The sequence below is a fragment of the Sebastes umbrosus genome, chromosome 1 (assembly GCF_015220745.1).
Source record: "Sebastes umbrosus isolate fSebUmb1 chromosome 1, fSebUmb1.pri, whole genome shotgun sequence".
In the NCBI taxonomy this organism is placed as follows: domain Eukaryota; kingdom Metazoa; phylum Chordata; class Actinopteri; order Perciformes; family Sebastidae; genus Sebastes; species Sebastes umbrosus.
Genome location: NC_051269.1, coordinates 12,510,235 through 12,529,024, shown reverse-complemented (window position 1 = coordinate 12,529,024; position 18,790 = coordinate 12,510,235). Strand labels below are relative to the sequence as shown.

At 40.2% G+C, this 18,790-nt stretch overlaps 1 protein-coding gene across 2 annotated transcripts in view; it reads left to right on the top strand.

Moving 5' to 3' along the window:
• atg7 (ATG7 autophagy related 7 homolog (S. cerevisiae)) overlaps positions 1–18,790 on the top strand; it is a 72,305-nt gene that overhangs the window by 25,142 nt on the left and 28,373 nt on the right. For both annotated transcript variants that reach the window (XM_037784056.1, XM_037784048.1), the window contains 3 exons: positions 1,298–1,373; positions 7,544–7,624; positions 14,860–14,982. In XM_037784056.1, coding sequence (XP_037639984.1) covers positions 1,298–1,373; positions 7,544–7,624; positions 14,860–14,982 — 280 coding nt within the window. The remainder of the gene's footprint in view (positions 1–1,297; positions 1,374–7,543; positions 7,625–14,859; positions 14,983–18,790) is intronic.

Sequence of the window (18,790 nt, the reverse complement as noted above, 5' to 3'; positions counted from 1 at the left end):
CATCAGAGCTTTGTGCTGGTACCTCCGACCAGGCTTAAAACTAAAGGAGATTGCGCCTTTGAGGTTGTGGCTCCTTACTTTTGCTTTTAGATGGAGCAACACTGCAGCTGGGGTCCTGCTACACTGCAGGTAGTATCCTTAATTTGGCTGTTGCACAGCTCCCCAAATTTACTTGAGCCCCAAAACTCTTGTTCACTGAAGCTTTGTTGCAATTTATAATCCATCTCTTACTTGTATGCCTCAGAAGCTGGAACACTGTGATTCAGTCAGCTCTCAAGTTCACTCGGCAATCTGCGCTCGCTCGATATTTTCGACTCTTAAATGTGTGTATTTCACTGATGGGGATGTTTTCACGCTTATTAAGTGTGCGCAGATGTGTCTTTGTGGAAATGTAATTGTGTGTGCCTGTTTCAGTGAAAGTCGTACTGAAGTGGTTACATGCCGGGCCTGATAAGACAGCCATTTTCTCTCTGTGTGTTTTTTGAGATGTTATAAGCCGTTACAGAGCTGCTCTGCCTATCCTGGATAAAAAGCTTAGAGAGCAAAGAAGAGAAGGAGAGTTTTTCTGTACACTCTGTACCTCTATGGTTGTGTAACTCCCTTCTCTACAACAAGATCTCCCTCTCTTGCATCTGCCCTCTCTGTGTCCTTGTTTTTCACTCCATAGCTGTGTTTATACCTTTCTTTTTAACCCCCTTTCCTCCATCTCTCTATCCTTTTAAAGGCCCTGACACCAACGTTCATATGAACAACCACAGGCTTTAGGAAATTGTCACATAAGGATTAATGTTGCAGCAGTTTGACAGACTTACTTTGCAAAACCACTCTGAGCTCAGTGTAAGACTTGATATTTCCGTTATTGTTATCCACGGAGAGTCAAATCTTTTAAACCTGGTTAGATTTACTGCCGAGCAGGAGCTCTCAGATCTCATAGAAAATGTCAAACTTTTTTTTTAATGTTCAAGCAAATGGGATCTCTTAGTTCTCAATGTGTAGGCGATTAGATTTTTTGTGACGTTACATTTTCCGTGTAGATTCTGTATAATAAGATGCATCATCGTACATTATTTTGTTCTGTTCATACCTGTCATATAATGTGTAATGTAGTGGGATGTTTAGGGAGATTTTCTGCCATTGTTCTCTCTTTCAGTCAAAATTTAAATACAAGTTTTAAAAGGCATCACAGGAAAACTGTTGCCAACGTTGCACAGGTTCTGCTTTCATTCATGTACAAAAGAAATGAGGAAAAAAGTGTCAAGTATATAATTTTCTCTTACCTCTCTTTGTCCACCCTCAGAGGCTATGCAATCGCCAGCAGCAGTGACGACAGAATGAATGAACCTCCCACCTCTCTGGGTCTGGTGCCACATCAGGTCAGACGCTCACACTCGCTCTCATGCATTCACATGTATTATACTGTTTGTGTGTTATTGATGAGGTTATAGCATCCAGGGAGTAAATGTAATGTAGTGCATCTTCAAAATAGTGCCGAACATACCAGGTGACTTTTTAGGTACACCGATACAATTTAATACAATCTAATATAGAGTTGTTCCGATACAGATACCAGTATCGGAAATGCGTCCGATATTGCTCAAAATTTGGGATCGGGTATCGGCGAGTACGCCAGTCTATGCACCGATCCGATACCATAATTTATGAACCCAGAAAAAATCAACTTGTTTAACCGGAATATTTTATAATTTTGATATCGTTAATTTATGTTCTTTGTAATTGGCAAACTGAATAATAAAAGACAGTTCTATTGCATTCATTCTCTGTATGCATTTGTTTATGTTTTTAAAGGGTTTAACCTAAGCCAGGCCATACAACAAAGATAGTAATCGTATTACATCCATATGCGCTCAGTAGTAAACAGCTGTTAAATAATGATAATAATAACTAGATATTTGTTTTATCACGCTGGCATCGGATCGGTACTTGGTATTGGCCAAAACCGAAAGTTCAAGTGTCGTAATCGGCATCGGGAAGGAAACAATTTTATCGGAACATCTCTAATCTAACACAACCAATCTGCTACAAATTCTACATTTATGAAGATATCTCTCTGACAGTGTCAATCCAATCTGAACATTATTATCTTTGTAAAGGTAAAATCTATACAGGTAGCTGAGCTGTTGTATTGGATTGCATTAGATTTTACTGGTGTACCTAATAAAGTGACCACTGAGTGTATATGTGTGTGTTTACAATGCACTATTTAGCTAATAATAACAAATTAAATTAATTATTGAAACAATAACATAGATAGTTATAGATAAAGGACTGCATAAAGCAATGGCATCATTTCACGGCATACAAGAAAACAGGTACGTTTAAATGAAGATTTTTAATTAGCCACAAGGTTAGCATCTCTGATGGATACTGAAAGGGTTCCTGAGGAATCCTGAGAGCTGCTGCTTGTTGCTTTGTGTATAATTGGAACACACAAGAGTGTGCATCCTGAGATTGCGAAGCCCTCAATGACGTATGTATATACGTACATATATATATATATATATATATATATATGATAACAAGTGGTTAAGAGGTACATATTCCAAGCCTATGAACTATTCAAGCAGATCTTGGTGAAGGAGGCAGGAATGTTCCGGCCTTGGTTACATATCTAGCTTTATGAAGCATTACAAACAAGCTCCATTCCACCAAGACTGGCATGTGCAGTATGCACTGTATGTATGCATTATGTTTTAGTTACGCTCTGCAAGGTCAGTTATTGTGTACACCGAATAAACAGAATGTAATAACAGCCCTGCAATACATGCAGCACTTAGCAGTGATGCTTTATTATTTGGCCTGTGTTATATTGAAGTGTATTTCTAATATTTTGTCTACCTCATTTGAGGAGTAGCGAAATATTACCTCAGTACCATACCATATGTACTCAGAACAACACCACTGAAAATGTAAAATCTACAATGAGTACATGATTGAACTACATTCACACAAGCACTGTACTAGTGAGTAAAGTATATGGCTTTATACTTCTACTCCCCTACATTAGTTTTACTTTAGTGTGGTATATTGCTACTCTTACGTAATTAAAGGTTCTAAATACCCACTTTATCTGTAGCATTAGCATCGTTCAGCTTCAGTCTACAAGTAGCCTAGCATTAGCAGCTGGCAGTGAATCTGAAGTTCCAGCTGTTGACGTCATCCATCTGTTTTGTTTTTTTGTGTGTTTTCTGAGTTCAGAGGTCAAAGTCCCTGATTTTTCTGAATCCATCCATAGTTAACACTTCAGAGTTATTAGCAAAAGTAAAGCAAGCCTAAGTGACCCCCAGTGACCCCACTCAGTGCCACATTCTGATTGGCTGTCGTACATACCAGTTGAAAGGGCAAATTAAAGTTAGAAATGTGATGTGTTAAAAAGTTGTCTAATAAAAGGGGATGGTTAAGCGTCCTAATATGATGAACTAGACTGTGCAATGCTAATGTACTTTGACTGTGTTTGTACTGCATCCTTTTAGCAGAATCAACACCTTTCTGACAGTGTTATCAACAGTAATGATTCACAAATGTAATATTAATTTCACAACTGTTGTTTGGTAGTACATTACAATGCACAGGGGTTCCTATTTTTGTCATTTTAATGGTCACTCGATGTGTTTAAATTGAAAAATCAGACGCAAACGGACAAGATTCTTAATGAAGAGACTCCACGTACCCTAAAACCTTCACAGTTAGGAGAAGATAGAGCTCTTTGCATTGTCTGACCAGAAACATGAATCCCATTAACTGTGAGTGGAAGACATTTTAAAATATGCAATGCAGCTATGCATTTTTATGTTTATTATCTATTGGAATGAATCTTATTCTGTCTTTTTTCATGAATCAGGATGTGCAAAAGTAGAAGTGGGCCAAGGATAAAGCCCTGTGGCTCACCGTAACAGACTGTAACTAGAGTTGAAATGCTGCTGTTGCGGAGAACAAAATTAATTCAGTTTCAGACGAGCTCTGGAGTTGAGGTCAGACCGGAATTAGCTGGAAGCACTGGGTCATTCAGCTCTTTACTGGGGGAACGTTGGAGCCCAATACATAAACATGATGCATAGTGATAGTCAGCGAGTTGACAAGCTAATACTTCCTGAAGGAAGAAAGAGAACTTCATTCGCGTGTGTGTGCTTTGTGTGTGTGTGTACCTGTGCTTGTTTGAATGTGTGTCCTTGTGTGGCCACTTTTCTATGGTCTGTCTTTTGGATGAGATTAGATTTATACATTTAGTGAATCTTTTAAAAGTAAATTAACTCTGCACATTTCTAATAGTCAGTGGATTTCTTTCACTAATCTATTAGTTGTTTTGATGGAAAAAATATGTCCAAACATAAGTGTGAATATGAGGTCAGAGACGTGTGACAAAAAATCATAATATTAAAAAAATAATTTTCTTATTTGACCAATACCTGCAGGGCAGTCCTACTAAAAACAATTAGTACAATCTTAGTTTGAAAAAGCCTGTATTTAAATGAATATTTTTCCAAGAATGCTTCTCTGCATACACCAAATAGAAGAAGAGTATCTGCAGCTATCAGAGCTGTGCCCTTTAGTTTACTGACTGTTGTCACATACTCAAGTATCTCCCCACCTCCATTTGCATCATCATCAGTATTCATCACCCTGAGAATCTGGATTTCTGCCATTTGCTTGACACCTCCGCTGCTCGTGGTATTTCAACCAAATAATCCAGAGAAAAGTGGCATGCAAATGGGTTTTCGTGTGTGTGTGTGTGTTTGTGTAGAGAGAGAGAGAGAGAGAGAGGGTGAAGACGAGGGGAGGGAATACGTTAATTATGACCGGAGAAAAATGCAGGGTAGATAATATGCATGAGGGTGTAAATGCTTGCATGTGTGTGTGTGTGTGTGTTTGTGTGTCCAGCCTGGAACGTGTGTCCCTCCAGCTATCTACTGCCAACACAAACACACTGCAGATGAGTAGTTTGGAGCAGCAGGCTGTCTTTTCCGTGTTGCTACAGTGACAGCTTGTGGTGCTTTACAGAAACTACATGATATCGTATTTAAGTGCCAATACAGGAGCTGTTACCCTTTTTCTTGTATAGATGTCACCACCTTCAACCTTTGACTCTGACATTTGTTGTGTAGTCTTAAAACTTTTCAAGCTCCAAGCCTAAAACTCTCAAAGCAATGTTTTCCTTGACCATCTGCAAAAAGACATGCTCTATGCTTATTTTAGGGATAAATTAGTGTCTGAGCCCAAACCAGAACAAATAATCTACATTGTGCTGTTATTTTATGTCAAAAAGAGCCTGTCAAGAACAGCTGATAAAACAGTATACATGTCCCTAACACAAGTCAAATTACAACACCCTCTATCCTTAGACCCTCAATTTGGATAAGGAAAAACTCCCCCCAAAAAACCCTTAGTGGGTAAAAAATGGCAGCAGGACAGGCAGACATGCAATATCCGTGTTATACAGAGTAAACCATAATATCAAAATTACAATATGGAAAATCAGGTTGACAGAATTATAGATAAAGATTGTAATGACGTGTGTGAAGAATATTATTTCGGGAGCACATTGAGCATCTTCCAGGTGTCGACAAACACACACATATACAGTATACTTCTTTGAAAGCTGTAAATGCTCCTTGTCAGATGCTCAGGCTACAACAACGACAATAACAGGTCTTTATTCCAGTGCTCTAAATCAGTAAGGCGGCAGTAGACTCTATAAAGAAGTTACTGATTTTGCCTTCTTGCATTTCTGACATTCAGCGCCTCAACAACTGTTATTCATTTTTCATGTATTATTATTATTATACACTGTAAAAAATGATAGCTACTGCCAATGGCTGTCTGAATAATTACCGTAAACAGCAGACACTAGCCAGAAACACATTTTATTTATTCATAAAAACATGCATACTTGGAATCCTTTACTCAATACATACTGTCTATAAAGGCTGTGTCAAGTCAATTTTATCTGTATAGCCCAAAATCACAAATTTGCCTCAGGGGGCTTTACAATCTGTACAGGATACGACACCTTCTGTCCTTTACAGTGCAACCCTCTCATCAGATAAGGACAAACTCTCCCCAAAAAAAACTTTTAACAGGGAAAAAAATGTAAGAAACAGAGGAGGGATCCCTCTTCCATGATGGACAGATGTGCAATAGATGTTGTGTGTACAGAGTAACAACATAATGAAAATACAACATGAAAATGTGAACATATGCAGTTGCGTGCAGTTTTATGAAGAGCTAATGGTCTGTTCAAGTCCGTCTCACTTGCCCTGCCCACGCTCACCCATTGGTCTGACTCACCTGACTCCGTTTGTTAATTCATCCACTGGACATGTTTGTGCAGCCAATTGTCTTCTCACATTATATGTTATATTTGTACTGCAGTTAATCTTTCAATCCCTGCGTGCCTTTTTACTCCTCTCTTTGTACTTCCTTGACTGCTCCATTTAAGTGGAGATAATCAGCACCTAGATGGGAAGATATAAAATACAAGAAGAAATGAAATGAGCCTCCGGCTTAAAGCTGTTTGATTAAATTAAAATGTCTTGCGAGGTGAAGCATTTTACCACATTCAATTTGATTATCAGTCACAGAGTTAGAGACGTACATCTTAACCCCGATAGCCTGAGGTCACCACAGAGCCTGGTGCCGGTGCACATTTGACCCTGTGAAGAGTAATTGAAATAGGGGTGCATGAAGATGTCACAAGGTTTGCACCCAAATATCCCATTCAAGACCTGAGAGCTTTTTTATTTCCACCCCTGCTCACTCACTTGCTCGGCATCACGCACTACTTTTTCACAAATGTTCGAAATATTTGTCAGTTCTTCACCACCCGATAATTACAGTCAGGAAGTCATTTCGTGCCGCGGTCTGCGTGCGTCATCAGAAAACATAATGGGTGAAGCTTTTATTACAAAAAAAAGAAACAAGAGGATGTGGGTATAAGAGAGGAGGAGGTAAGCAATGAAAGGAATATAGTGATGACGAGTGGGGTTTCAACATGTGTCATTAAAGAGTTGTTGACGTACGTATGTGTGTGTGTGTGTGTGTGTGGAGGGGGCTCTTTAGACAGTAATCAAGGTAATTAGCCATAATTATTGCAGCCATAAATAGGAGTGAAAGCTTTCAGCAGTGAGAGATGTGATGAAAATGTTTCAATGAAAAAAGGCTGCGGCCTCTGTGGCACCAGAGGGCGCTCTCGGCCTGATTTTAAAATGTGGAAAACATAAAAAGTCAAACTGCCTCCACATTTTTCAAGCCCCAGCTTTAATGTTTACTACTATTGCATTTACTTTTGCTTACGAAGAATAAAGGTACCAAGGGTACTTTATTCTAACAAACTGAATACTTTCTTTCCAAATTTTTCTCCTGAGGTATCTTGTGTTTTCATTTCTTTATGGTTTAGAGACCTTCTCTGTGTTCACATCATTTAAGTGTTTATGATATGATATGAATATGGTTTTGAAAGGATTGCCGCTGTGCTATCTGACTCCTCTGTTTCATGTCAGTTTTTGACGTGTTGATTTCTCTCCCACAGATCCGAGGCTTTCTTTCAAGGTTCGACAACGTCCTGCCTGCGAGCCTGGCCTTTGACAAATGCACTGCCTGCTCACCCGTTGTAAGTATAGCATGTATTGTCACTGAATAGTTCAAATCATGTCTTTTCAAATCCAGTTTGCTAACAAGACAGTGTTTGGACAGAAAGATTGACACGTAGACGCAGATAAACCCGTTCTGAATTACTTATCAGATTAGATTCTGTTTCTATGTAACAACACTGTTTTGAAACACAAATTGCAGCCTTAGCAGAAATCAGGGGATTCCCATCTCTCCCATTTCCACATCGTTAAGTCACTATAGCTGTGTTGAAATGTCGCTCCTTGAGGAATACTACACACACACACACGCACGAACACACACGTGCAGGGAAAAGCTGGTAAAACCATATGGTAACAATCAGGCAGCAGTTGCTCATTGATGTCAGTGACTGTCGTATGAGTGGAATTAGCTCCCACCACTGCAGTATGTATGTGTGTGTGTGTGTGTGTGTGTGCACGTAAAGATGGGTTGTTGAAGGGTCCACATATCCCAAATCAGCCAAGCGGGGTGGGAGAAATTGCCTTCGTGTCTCATTGGTCCACAGCCAACTGGCCAATCACTGCCCCAGGTGGCCCTGTGGTTAGCGGCGTCCAGTGATGGGATTGGCTGGTGTACATTAGTGTAAAACCAGGAGGGGGGCAGTAGTTAGAGAGGGAGAAAGTAAAAAAAGAGGGGGGTAGTGAGAGGAAGTGCAGGGCTGAAGAAAGGGTGTTGTGATGAGTGGAGGGCTGGTTCTCTCTCTCTTTCTCCCCTGATCTCAATGCAGTCTTTGTGTCTATAAAGAGGTCATAAAGCCCCAGATCTATCACTTTCATGTGAAGACAGAGCCAGAGAGACACAGAAGGAGAGGCAGAGGAGGGGCGGGGGAGAGAGGGAGGGAGCTGGCTTGCTTGTACTCTAAAAGTTTAAAGTTTTTCTCCACCTACGCTGCTTCTGCAAGTATAAAGTTCCCCTCCATCTTAAGGTGTCATGTTTCTGTCCGTGTGACTGATGAGATTATTCGGTCTGTGCGGAGGGTTCATAAGGTTTGATAGGGATTTGGGGGGTAAAGCCCGTGTAGTCGGGAACAATGAACAACATGAGTTGGGAAAGACGATCCTCTGCCGAGGCAGGGATAAAGGTCATGTAGTGAAATTGGTGAATATGTTTTGATTCTGTTAGTCCCACCCACACACATTTTCCCTCTCTGTTTTGCATTTGCTTATCTGCCTTTCACTCTTTTTCTTTTCTAACCAGCCCACTCCCATTTCACCTCCCCTCTTTTCCCTCTCCTCGGTCTTACCCTCTCTCTCTCTCTCCCTTCCTGTCCCCCCATATCTCCCCTCCCTTTTGTGTGTCCCTCTGTCCATCCATCAGTCCGTTCACTGTAACATGTGTGTGTGTGTCTGTCTTTGTCTTCTGTGTGTGTGTCTGTCTGTGTGTATCCCTGCCGCAGTCAGCTGTGTGCTGCCAGGTCACTATGGAAACAAAACAATTCAGCCCCTGTCTGGGCTGGAGCAGTTCCTGTAGAGTTGGGGCTTTTTACTCTCTGTGTGTGTGTGAGTGTGTGAGTGTGTGAGTGTGTGAGTGCGTGAGTGTGTGTGTACGTGTGTGTACGTGTGTGTACGTGTGTGTGTGTATGTGTGTTTCCTAACTCTCAACACTGCAAGCCAATAAAACTACACACCAAATCTCAGCTGACGTGGCTTTGTCTTAAACCTTGCCAGACACCTCTTACTACAACTACTTGTACTAACACTATAAGTACGCTCACACTATTAATAAGTAAAAACATATTTTACTTTTCTAGTGCAAAGTGTTGAAAAGACCCTGAACTGGTCACTAAGACAGATCAGTGTTTACTCTGCTGAGGTACCTTTAATAACTAGAGCTGCTTTATACTTGTAGGAGGCATGAACGATTTCAGAAAGAAGTCATGTTTGTAGTAATGTTAATTTGGGTTATGATGGTTTATATTTTTTGGTGTTGGTATTCGTTAGTGTGTTTTTGATCATGTGATCGTGATGATTTGGGAGATTTGGGTCACATGGATATGGGCGGCTCTCATAGTTAATATAATCAGCTGTTCACCTGGTGCCAGGAGGAAGAGAGGTCGAGTGGGTCTCCGTATTTTTTGTTGACCGCTTTTTTTCTTTTCATTGCTGTTGATTGTTCTGAGTTTGTGCACATTATGATAAGTTGATCAATTTCATTTAACAGGATTTTGTTCAACGTATTTTTTTAATCTCAGTGTATCATTTTGTTCGCGTCGGACAAGCGAACCGGGCTTGACCTCAGTCTCTCAGCGGCTTTTAGTTTCCTGAAGTCGCTACAATACTTATACTTGAAATAAAATGTCCACATATCACAGATAATAAAGATTAAAACCTTCTATTGTAGTTTGGTTTAATTTTTACGCTGATTATTAGGGCCACCTTGAGGGAAAATAAAACATAAATCTGACATTTTGAGAATAAAGTCCTAATATTCCGAGAATAAAGTCGTAGGTTTACGAGAAAAAAAGTTGTAATATTATGTATATTAAGTCAGATGTTTACAAAGAAAAAAGGTTGTAGTATTATTGAGAATAAAGTTATAATATTATAAAGTAGTGATTTTACGTGTTATTTTAGAGGGGAAAAAGAGCAGCTTGCCGCCTGTGTAAAAATGAGGAACGTGGAGCATCTTGTGAAGTTATACTTTAGTATAAGTTTCACAAATAATGAAATACTTCATCTTTTGGCACATCAGCACCACATTATCATAAGTATCAGAAAATATTGTGCAAGAAACTGCGTTTATTCCAAAGAAAGAACCACACGGACCTGGGGGAAATTGCCAGTTTTGAGGAGGAAATTACTTATTTTTCGTAAAGTTATGACTTTTTTCTCCTAATATTACGACCTTTTTTCTCAAAATCTCCGATTTTTTTTTCCTCAGTGTGGCCTTAATACTCCGTCGTAAATTTTGTATCCAGCACCTATGCTATTAAGGAATTAGGATGTGAAAACCCTTGCCAAAGATTCAAACCTTTCAAATAAACTAAAATACACAGGATTTGTAGCACTACACTGAAACAATGGCTTATAATTATGCCTGCTCTTAAGTTTGTACAAGTAAAGTGGTATTAAAATAAGTTTATTGGCCCTCTAATTCATCTAAATTATACACTCTAAAGTTGAAACGGGGGGGGGTTGCATCAGGAAGGGCATCCGGCGTAAAACCTATGCCAAATCAAATATGCGGTTCATAAAATCAGATCTCAGGATCATCCAAAAGATGAACAAATTAAATGTCTTTGGATTTGAGACTCCTAGTCGGACGAAACAAGCGATTTAAAGAGCTTTTCTTGGGCTGTGGACAATATTTTCTGATGTTTTTATACCAGCAATCACTTCCACACTAGGTGCAATCTCTGCATAACTAATGTCATAACTAATTTTACAATAAATAACTCTATAGGTTATTTCACTATGTGCTGTTTTTACGTATATACTGTAGACACGTGTGTGTTGTACAGCAACCACAGAGCATTAACTACACATACTTTATGAGCTGTGCTTCCTGTAAAGTGTGGCGGTTCTCCAGAATACCGTAAGTGGTTACTCCATGAGTCAGTATGGATTTTTTAAGCTAAGTGTCTAACCTGACGTGTTGACCATGCATCATAACACGGGAAGTCAAAGCCGTTGAGTCACAAGGAAGTGTTTACTCATAGTGTTCAGTAACTGTAGGGCATCATGGCAAAACCACTGACCAACATCTAAGCATTTCATTGATCGTTACACAGCAGTCACTGATTTGCACCGACAGTCACATAATTTAATTGTGTGTCAGTGCAACGCGTCTATATACTTTTAAAAATGTGTTCTTCATGTTTACAACTTAAGTTAAAGCCCCTCTGAGCCACCGGGACCACCCGATGTATGTTTGATCTGTTTAAGGACGCTGCACGCATGCAAGCACGCACATACACATCCTATAGTGTGTGATGCTTTCAGTTAGCATAGATCCACAAACAACTTCAAAAAGAATTCATCATCACTGTCAAATAAAGCCAGAGGGTAGACGTTTATGTGGCTCCACGAGACAGGAAGCTTTAGGACAAGTGCACATGTGCATGTGTGTATACAGATGTGTAGCACACCATCTAATCCAGATGTTGACGACGTTCCGTGTGTTTGTAACTCGGCTTAATTGGTGCTATCTGTCAACAGCCCGCAATCACTACTGTAACCCATCAGCGCCTGATTAACACCGCAAAATCTAGTAAACGTTTCAAGTCCCTTCCGTTCTGCTGCGTCTTCATTATGTTCATGTTTTTATTGCATATTTCCCACAATGCTTTTGGCACAGCACAGTTTTCTAACCCTCTTTAGAAAATTGTTCTATAAATTATTTCTGTTCTTTATCAAGCTGCATCAACTGTACAAGAAAGTAAAAGTGCCAAGCACTTAATTTTGTAAAAAATTGAGGATCTTTAAATACATACAGATGTAGGTACACTTTATGGTCATAATTCACAACCCTGTCTGATTTGAGTCGGTGAGTTCCTGTCTTTTAAAGCTTATTTTTTTTTTAAATCTGAAACTTCCAAAACTGTGCCATGGGACTGGATACTGTAGAAGTCATTGATCATCATTTTGTCTACTATTTATATGGACATAAGTAGAGGTGAGAATCCCCTGAAGCCCCACGATACGATATATTATCACGATACTTAAGTCACGTTACGATCTTACTGCGGTTTTAAACATTTTGCCATATTGTGATAAGATATATTACGATTTATTCCCTTTTTTCAACTGTAAATTATGCAGTTTGTCAACATCTGATTTATCTCATAAGATACAGTTTTCACTCTGTTCATCTGAGAGTTTTCATTCACATATATTGAGGTCAGAGTTCAAGGGACCCCTTTAAAAATGGCCATGCCAGTTTTTCTTCGCCAAAATTTAGCGTAAGATTGGAGCGTTATTTAGCGTTCTTCCTGACAGGCTAACATGACCTGGTTGGTAGCAATGGATTTAGGTTTTTCTAGTTTCACATGATACCAGTATCTTCACTCTAGCTTTAAAGCTGAGTCCACTACAACCTCTGAAAGACAGCATAGTATTGGATTGTTAAGAGTTTAATAGTTTATATAAAAATAGATTGATACTTGACGTCTGTGTATCGATACAATATTGTCACGCAAAATATCGCAATACTTTGCTGTATCAATTCTTTCCCCCACCCCTAGACATCAGTGAAGGATGTAAGTGTGTGTGTAACTGTGTGTTGCTTTGAGTGACTTTATTAACTTTATCACAAGATCATCATCACAGTTATCAAGTTGCTTTCTGTGTCATGAGCATCTATATTTCAACAAAGTGGGTTTCAGCCGTTAGCGTCTCATGTAACGGATCCCGTGGATGGAAGTGGAGAATCAAAGAAATAAAAGAGGAGGAAGGAAAGAAAAGAGAGGTTGAAAAGATGAACGAGGGACACGTCAGTGTGTATTGTGTGTGGTGTGTCTGGCTCCAAGACTAGACGCCAGGTCAGTCTGCGAACACACACACACTCACACAGACACTGGTGCACACATTGTGTTGATGTCTGAGGTAGAGGTAACCCTACACCTGCAGAGGAGGGTCTGTGGGCGTCCATGAAAGGCTCGGCCAAGCTTAGGAAGGTAGTCGAGAGGGCAGAGGATATCTGTGTGTGTGGTGTGTTTTGGAAAGGAGGTGTGTGTATTTGAAGTCAGTACTGGTGGGAGATCAAGGTAAACATGCCAGCGGGATTGCAGAGGTGCTGAAATGTGGTGTTTAACAGGTTGGGCCTAAATGGACCAGAGCGACAAGGGTGCATTTTTTATTTTAAACCATTAAAAGATTATTATCATCTGCTTTTGAGAGAAAGGTGCTCTTTGCCATCTCGTAATGTTTTGGATTTAAGTGGACAAGTCGTGATGCATTAGCATGACTCAGACCTCCACAAAGTGTACACATCAGACTCAAAAAATGATTTTAAGCAGGCATGTAACTTTCAGAAATGTCTGTAATGTTTTACTTGAAAGTGCAGTGAAAGGTGAAGAAGTACATTTATGTAAGCTTACCTTTTCTACCCTTGTGACTTGAATCAGACCTTTCAAGGGAAATTACTTCTACATCTTTCAACCATCCTCCATCAAAGTCTATAACTTGCTGTAGTGTTAATGTATAGCATTTATAGGTAGTCACCTCAGTAACACACACAAAACACAGGTACTTCTTTTTCTCTGTTTTTGTCAATTTTGTCAAGTACTCTGTTGGTTCCAAATCATTACAAAAGTGGTGTTAATGCTGGTCAACTGTTGTTTACACATTGATTTAAATAGAGAGCAGAAGTGTAAAACATACAGGCTCCAAAATATGGTACTCAATATGCACCTTGGACTAATAGAGTATAATAATTGCCTGTAGTGGAAATGTTTCAGTTAGAATGGATGCATTGTTACTAGGGCTGCCAATCTATTAAAATATTTAATCAAGATTAATCGCATGATTGTCCATTGTTAATTGTGATTAATCGCAAATTAATCACAAATTTTTTTATCTGTTCAAAATGTACCTTAAAGGGAGATTTGTCCTGTATTTAATATTCTTATCAACATGGGAGTGGGCAAATATGCTGCTTTATGCAAATATATGTATATATTTATTATTGGAAATCAATTAACAACACAAAACAATGACAAATATTGTCCAGAAACCCTCACAGGTACTGCATTTAGCATAAAACATATGCTCAAATCATAACATGGCAAACTGCAGCCCAACAGGCAACAACAGCTGTCAGTGTGTCAGTGTGCTGACTTGACAATGACTTGCCCCAAAACTGCATGTGATTATCATAAAGTGGGCATGTCTGTAAATGGGAAACTTGTGGGTACCCATAGAACCCATTTTCATTCACATATCTTGAGGTCAGAGGTCAAGGGACCCGTGCCAGTTTTTCTTCACCAAGATTTAATTTAGCGTAAGTTTGGAGCGATATTTAACCTCCTTCACGACAAGCTAGTATGACATCAATTTCTTAGGTTTTCTAGTTTCACATGATAGATAGAGTTTCTGAGCCCGCTACAACCTAAAAATCGCAAGTTACGTTAATGCCTTAAAGAAATTAGTGACGTTAAAAGAAATTTGCGTTGACATGTTATTATCACGTTAACTTTGGAAGCCCTAATTGTTACTCTTATGCTTTTCCTGTTAAATCACATAAGATTGTTCTTTTTTCCGTGTGTTTTTTGTCCAGGTCCTGGAAAGCTATGAGAGGGAAGGTTTCAACTTCCTGTCCAAAGTTTTTAATTCTTCCCACTCATTCCTGGAAGACCTGACGGGGCTGACGCTGTTGCATCAGGAGACGCAGGCTGCAGAGGTAAATCACACTCATACTGTATACACCTTCACAAACAGGTACAGACACGCACACAGAACCTGCTGCACTAAGAGACACAGGCCGCTGTGTCAACATGTACATGGATAAAAACACCATGTCGTTCTCAATGCACGCACAACACTGTTTGGTTAAGTGCGTTTTTTATTTTTTTCTCTCAACCAAGTTTTACGAGAGAAAATCATATTTATCTATCTTGCAATGTTATGTATTTGATGGTCAGCTCAGGAGGTCAGGAGCTGCTGACCTTGAGTGGGAGGAAACGCTTTGAGCAACTTCTAAACCTGACCGACGTGCACTTTGTAAAGGAGACGCAGGACTCGGTGGAAGCCTTGCCCATCTTTCTGGCAGAGGTCACTAATAAACGTTAAAAGCACTGCAGAGGCGAGGCGCCAGGAGCGGATGGAATTTGCTCTGAGAGGCTGAAGGTTGTGCTCCAGTTATCGGAGTATCACGCTGCTGAGCCTTCGGAAATCTTTATGTTGGAGATGATGCAAGCGTCCTGTATGGATCCTTGGCCACACATGTATTGCTGTGGATGGCTCATGATGGTGTTCTTTGGGGTGACTTGTGGGGGGGTACTGTAAGAATATGTGGTGTCGCGGCCATAACTACACCGAATCTGGTAGTGAGTGCTGTGTTCATATTCTAGGCAATAAGCACGTCCTCAGTGGGCATTGTGCTTCACCGAAGTGGTCCCTTGTCACCAATTCCTTTTTTTTTAATAGGGCAAGATCTTTCGGCAAAACTGAGGAATAGAGAGTGTCCACTTTGGTCATCTCAGGATTGTATCTCTGCTTTTTGCAGATGATGTAGATGTTTACCTTGCACGGCAGCTTGATTCTCGCAATGTCACAGGATCACACGAGATTAGTTATTTTGTTTCTGTTGGTTTGATTGACAGATGGTTCATCCAATCACCTGCCAAGTCCTTTTTGAAAGTGCAAACAGTTTCCAACGACGGCTTCTCAGATGGTTCCGTGAAATGAACCGTCTGACAGGGTCAGGTTAGTAGGATGTAGGGATGGTGCGAGACCAAGTAGGTGGGTCCACCTCCACATCTCAGACGGTTGTCTTCAGAAAATAATGGAGATAATGGTGGAAATCCTTTTTAATGGGGTAGCAACTTGCTCCCAGCCCTTATACAGTTCTTGGATTTCTTCACAAGTGAGGGGTTGCGTCCAAAATCCCACACTAACATGCTATTTAGTACACTAAAAACAGTATGTGATATTTTTTAGTATGTCCGAAACCTTAGTATGAAACTAATAGAACGTGAATTGCATACTATTCCTGGTGAAATATTACAGTATGCAACGCTGGCCACTAAATATCCCAAAATGCAACACGGTAGTGACGACAACGTTCATAGCAGGTGTTGACGGACAGCTCTGTAACATCAATTACGCTTCAATTTAAGTGTGAGTATAAGATTTTGCTTTGCTTGGCGTAATATATATTATAAATTAAGACTTTGATTCTCACAAATCGTTGTTTTGGTCACATGAGGTTGGCACGGGGTTACCATGGTTACTCGTCTCCAACCGGCAAGCAGGCTCTCAGGACGTAAATCACTGCTCAGTGTGTTCAAAAAGATACATTCTACTGTTCATTCACACAAAAGCATGTTGAACGACAGTACACATATTGGGGATGTAGTGATTTCAGACGCAGGCAGCCAGGGTAAGACAGAGTATGACAGGTGAAACGGTGCAGCATCTGCAATGTACATTAAAGGGATTCAATAACCATGGTGGACCTGGATAAGGGGCAGTACATGAATGGTAGATAGAGTTTACCACGGAGCTGAGCTTTTATGACCCTGAGAAGAAGTACATACAGAATCCTTCCTACAGTTTCAAAAACATCTGTGTCCTCTTGTGGAAACTATTGTAGGAGTTTCATTAGTAGGATTTCTCACATTAAATGTTTAATAGGAGCGAACTCAAAGGCAGAGAGATATTTTTGTCCCGTAACCTTGTTGTAATTACTCTGTTGCCGTGGCAGCACACAGTTGATGTCTATGGAACAACGAGCATCAAAAAGTTCCAGCAAACATCCAGAAGTCTCGGTGGTGGAATATGGGTGGTTTTCCTCAAGACTCCCCTCTGACATGAGACAGAGAGGGAGAGGAGGGAGGAGGAGGAGGAGGAGGAGGGTCTGGTCATGGCGAGCTGTGGGAAAATCCCACGTACTTTCTCCCCAACTCCTACTCATAACACAGATGGAGGAGGGGAGAAGAGGAAAGCAAGGACGCACGAGGGAAAGGAGGGGAAAAAAGGAGCGTAGATAAGAGAAAGAGTGGAGGGAGAGAAGAAGAGGAGGAGAAAGAGTGGAAAGCAATAAAAGAGAGTAGGAGCTAGTGAAGAAGAATATATATATCTTTTCTCTCACTCTTTCCATCCCTCATTCCCTCTCCTGCTATCCATCTTCACCTCATCCACTCATCATTCTCTCTATCTCTTACGATTGTTCCTTCCCTCTCTATTCACCCCCCTTTCCTCTCTCTCCGTTGATGAAGTGTGTTGAAGAGTCTGGCGTAGGTCCCATCCTCCTCAATCAGAACATGGAGAGATTGTTTTGATTGCTCAGCCCACTAGCGCCAGAAGTCTTAGCGCCTGTTTCCTGTACACAGATTAGCTATTCCAAAAACTACTGCACTTGGAGGACGTCCCTTCAAGTTTTTTTTTTTCCTTTTCCAGGAAGGGACAGAAGTTCTTCCACTCTTGAAAGCATATTATTACTTATTTCATGCGGGAACCCACTAGAAACAGGCCTGTGGCTCATTTCAGATCTTGTCCCATATTTTAAGAAGTAGCAGCCCAGAATAATGATAATTCTCAATGTAAAAATTAGGGGTTTAAAGGGTCCTTGCGGGATACCTTTTTTTTATGTATTGGAATTGTATACAGCTATGAGTCATCATTGGATGACGACTATCGCTTCCAGTGGCTTATTCACCAACTGGTTGCTTCTAGAAGGTTTTTCCTGAGTACTTTCTTTGGAAGTTTGACGTACTATAGGTCTGTGTTGGTTTGGTGTTGGTTTGGTGTTGGTTTGTTGTGTTGGTTTTTAGTATTCCGAAATGCTCGTGCATAAATTTAAATGAATTTGCATGTTGTTGTTATTTTTTTACAATACTCTCTTTTTTCCCTAAAGCGTGGTACTGAATTCATCACAACCCATGTGTGTATACGTGCGTGTTTTTTGCACGTTCAAGTGTGTGTAACCAGTCTAAACTATAATCTACGTCACCAGATAGCAGTACTATGTACTTATGGCCTATTTCGGGCGAGTTTGTAACCTGAGAAGTACTTTTTATGCGGTCACCACAGGGTTTTTGGGGGAGTTCAAGTTCGGTAAAAGTTAAGACTGACTGAAAGCTGTGTATGTGTGTGTGTGTGTGTGTGTGTGTGTGTGTGTGTGTTGGTCTGTGTGTGTGAGCGTGCACAAATCAGTGTGAATGGCTCCTTTGTGAGATCAGCCCGATTGGGATTTCTAACTCTGGTGGGAGCATTGCAGAGTGGAAAGTGTACTATGAATTTGACGTCTGGCAGATTAGTTACATGTATTTTAAAGTTTAGTATGCAACATGCTGTATCTTTAGTTGAGCGGTGAGGAAAAATAAACATGACAAACCATTTTTAAATATTCATGGCATGATCTGTACTTGTACTGGATTTTTTTACTCTACAATTTGGTATGGCCTGTTTCCTTATATACTGCAGTCCTTGTAACCGTTGCCTCCACTGTCACTCCCCAGAGGCTTCAGTATACTTAAAACTGTAAA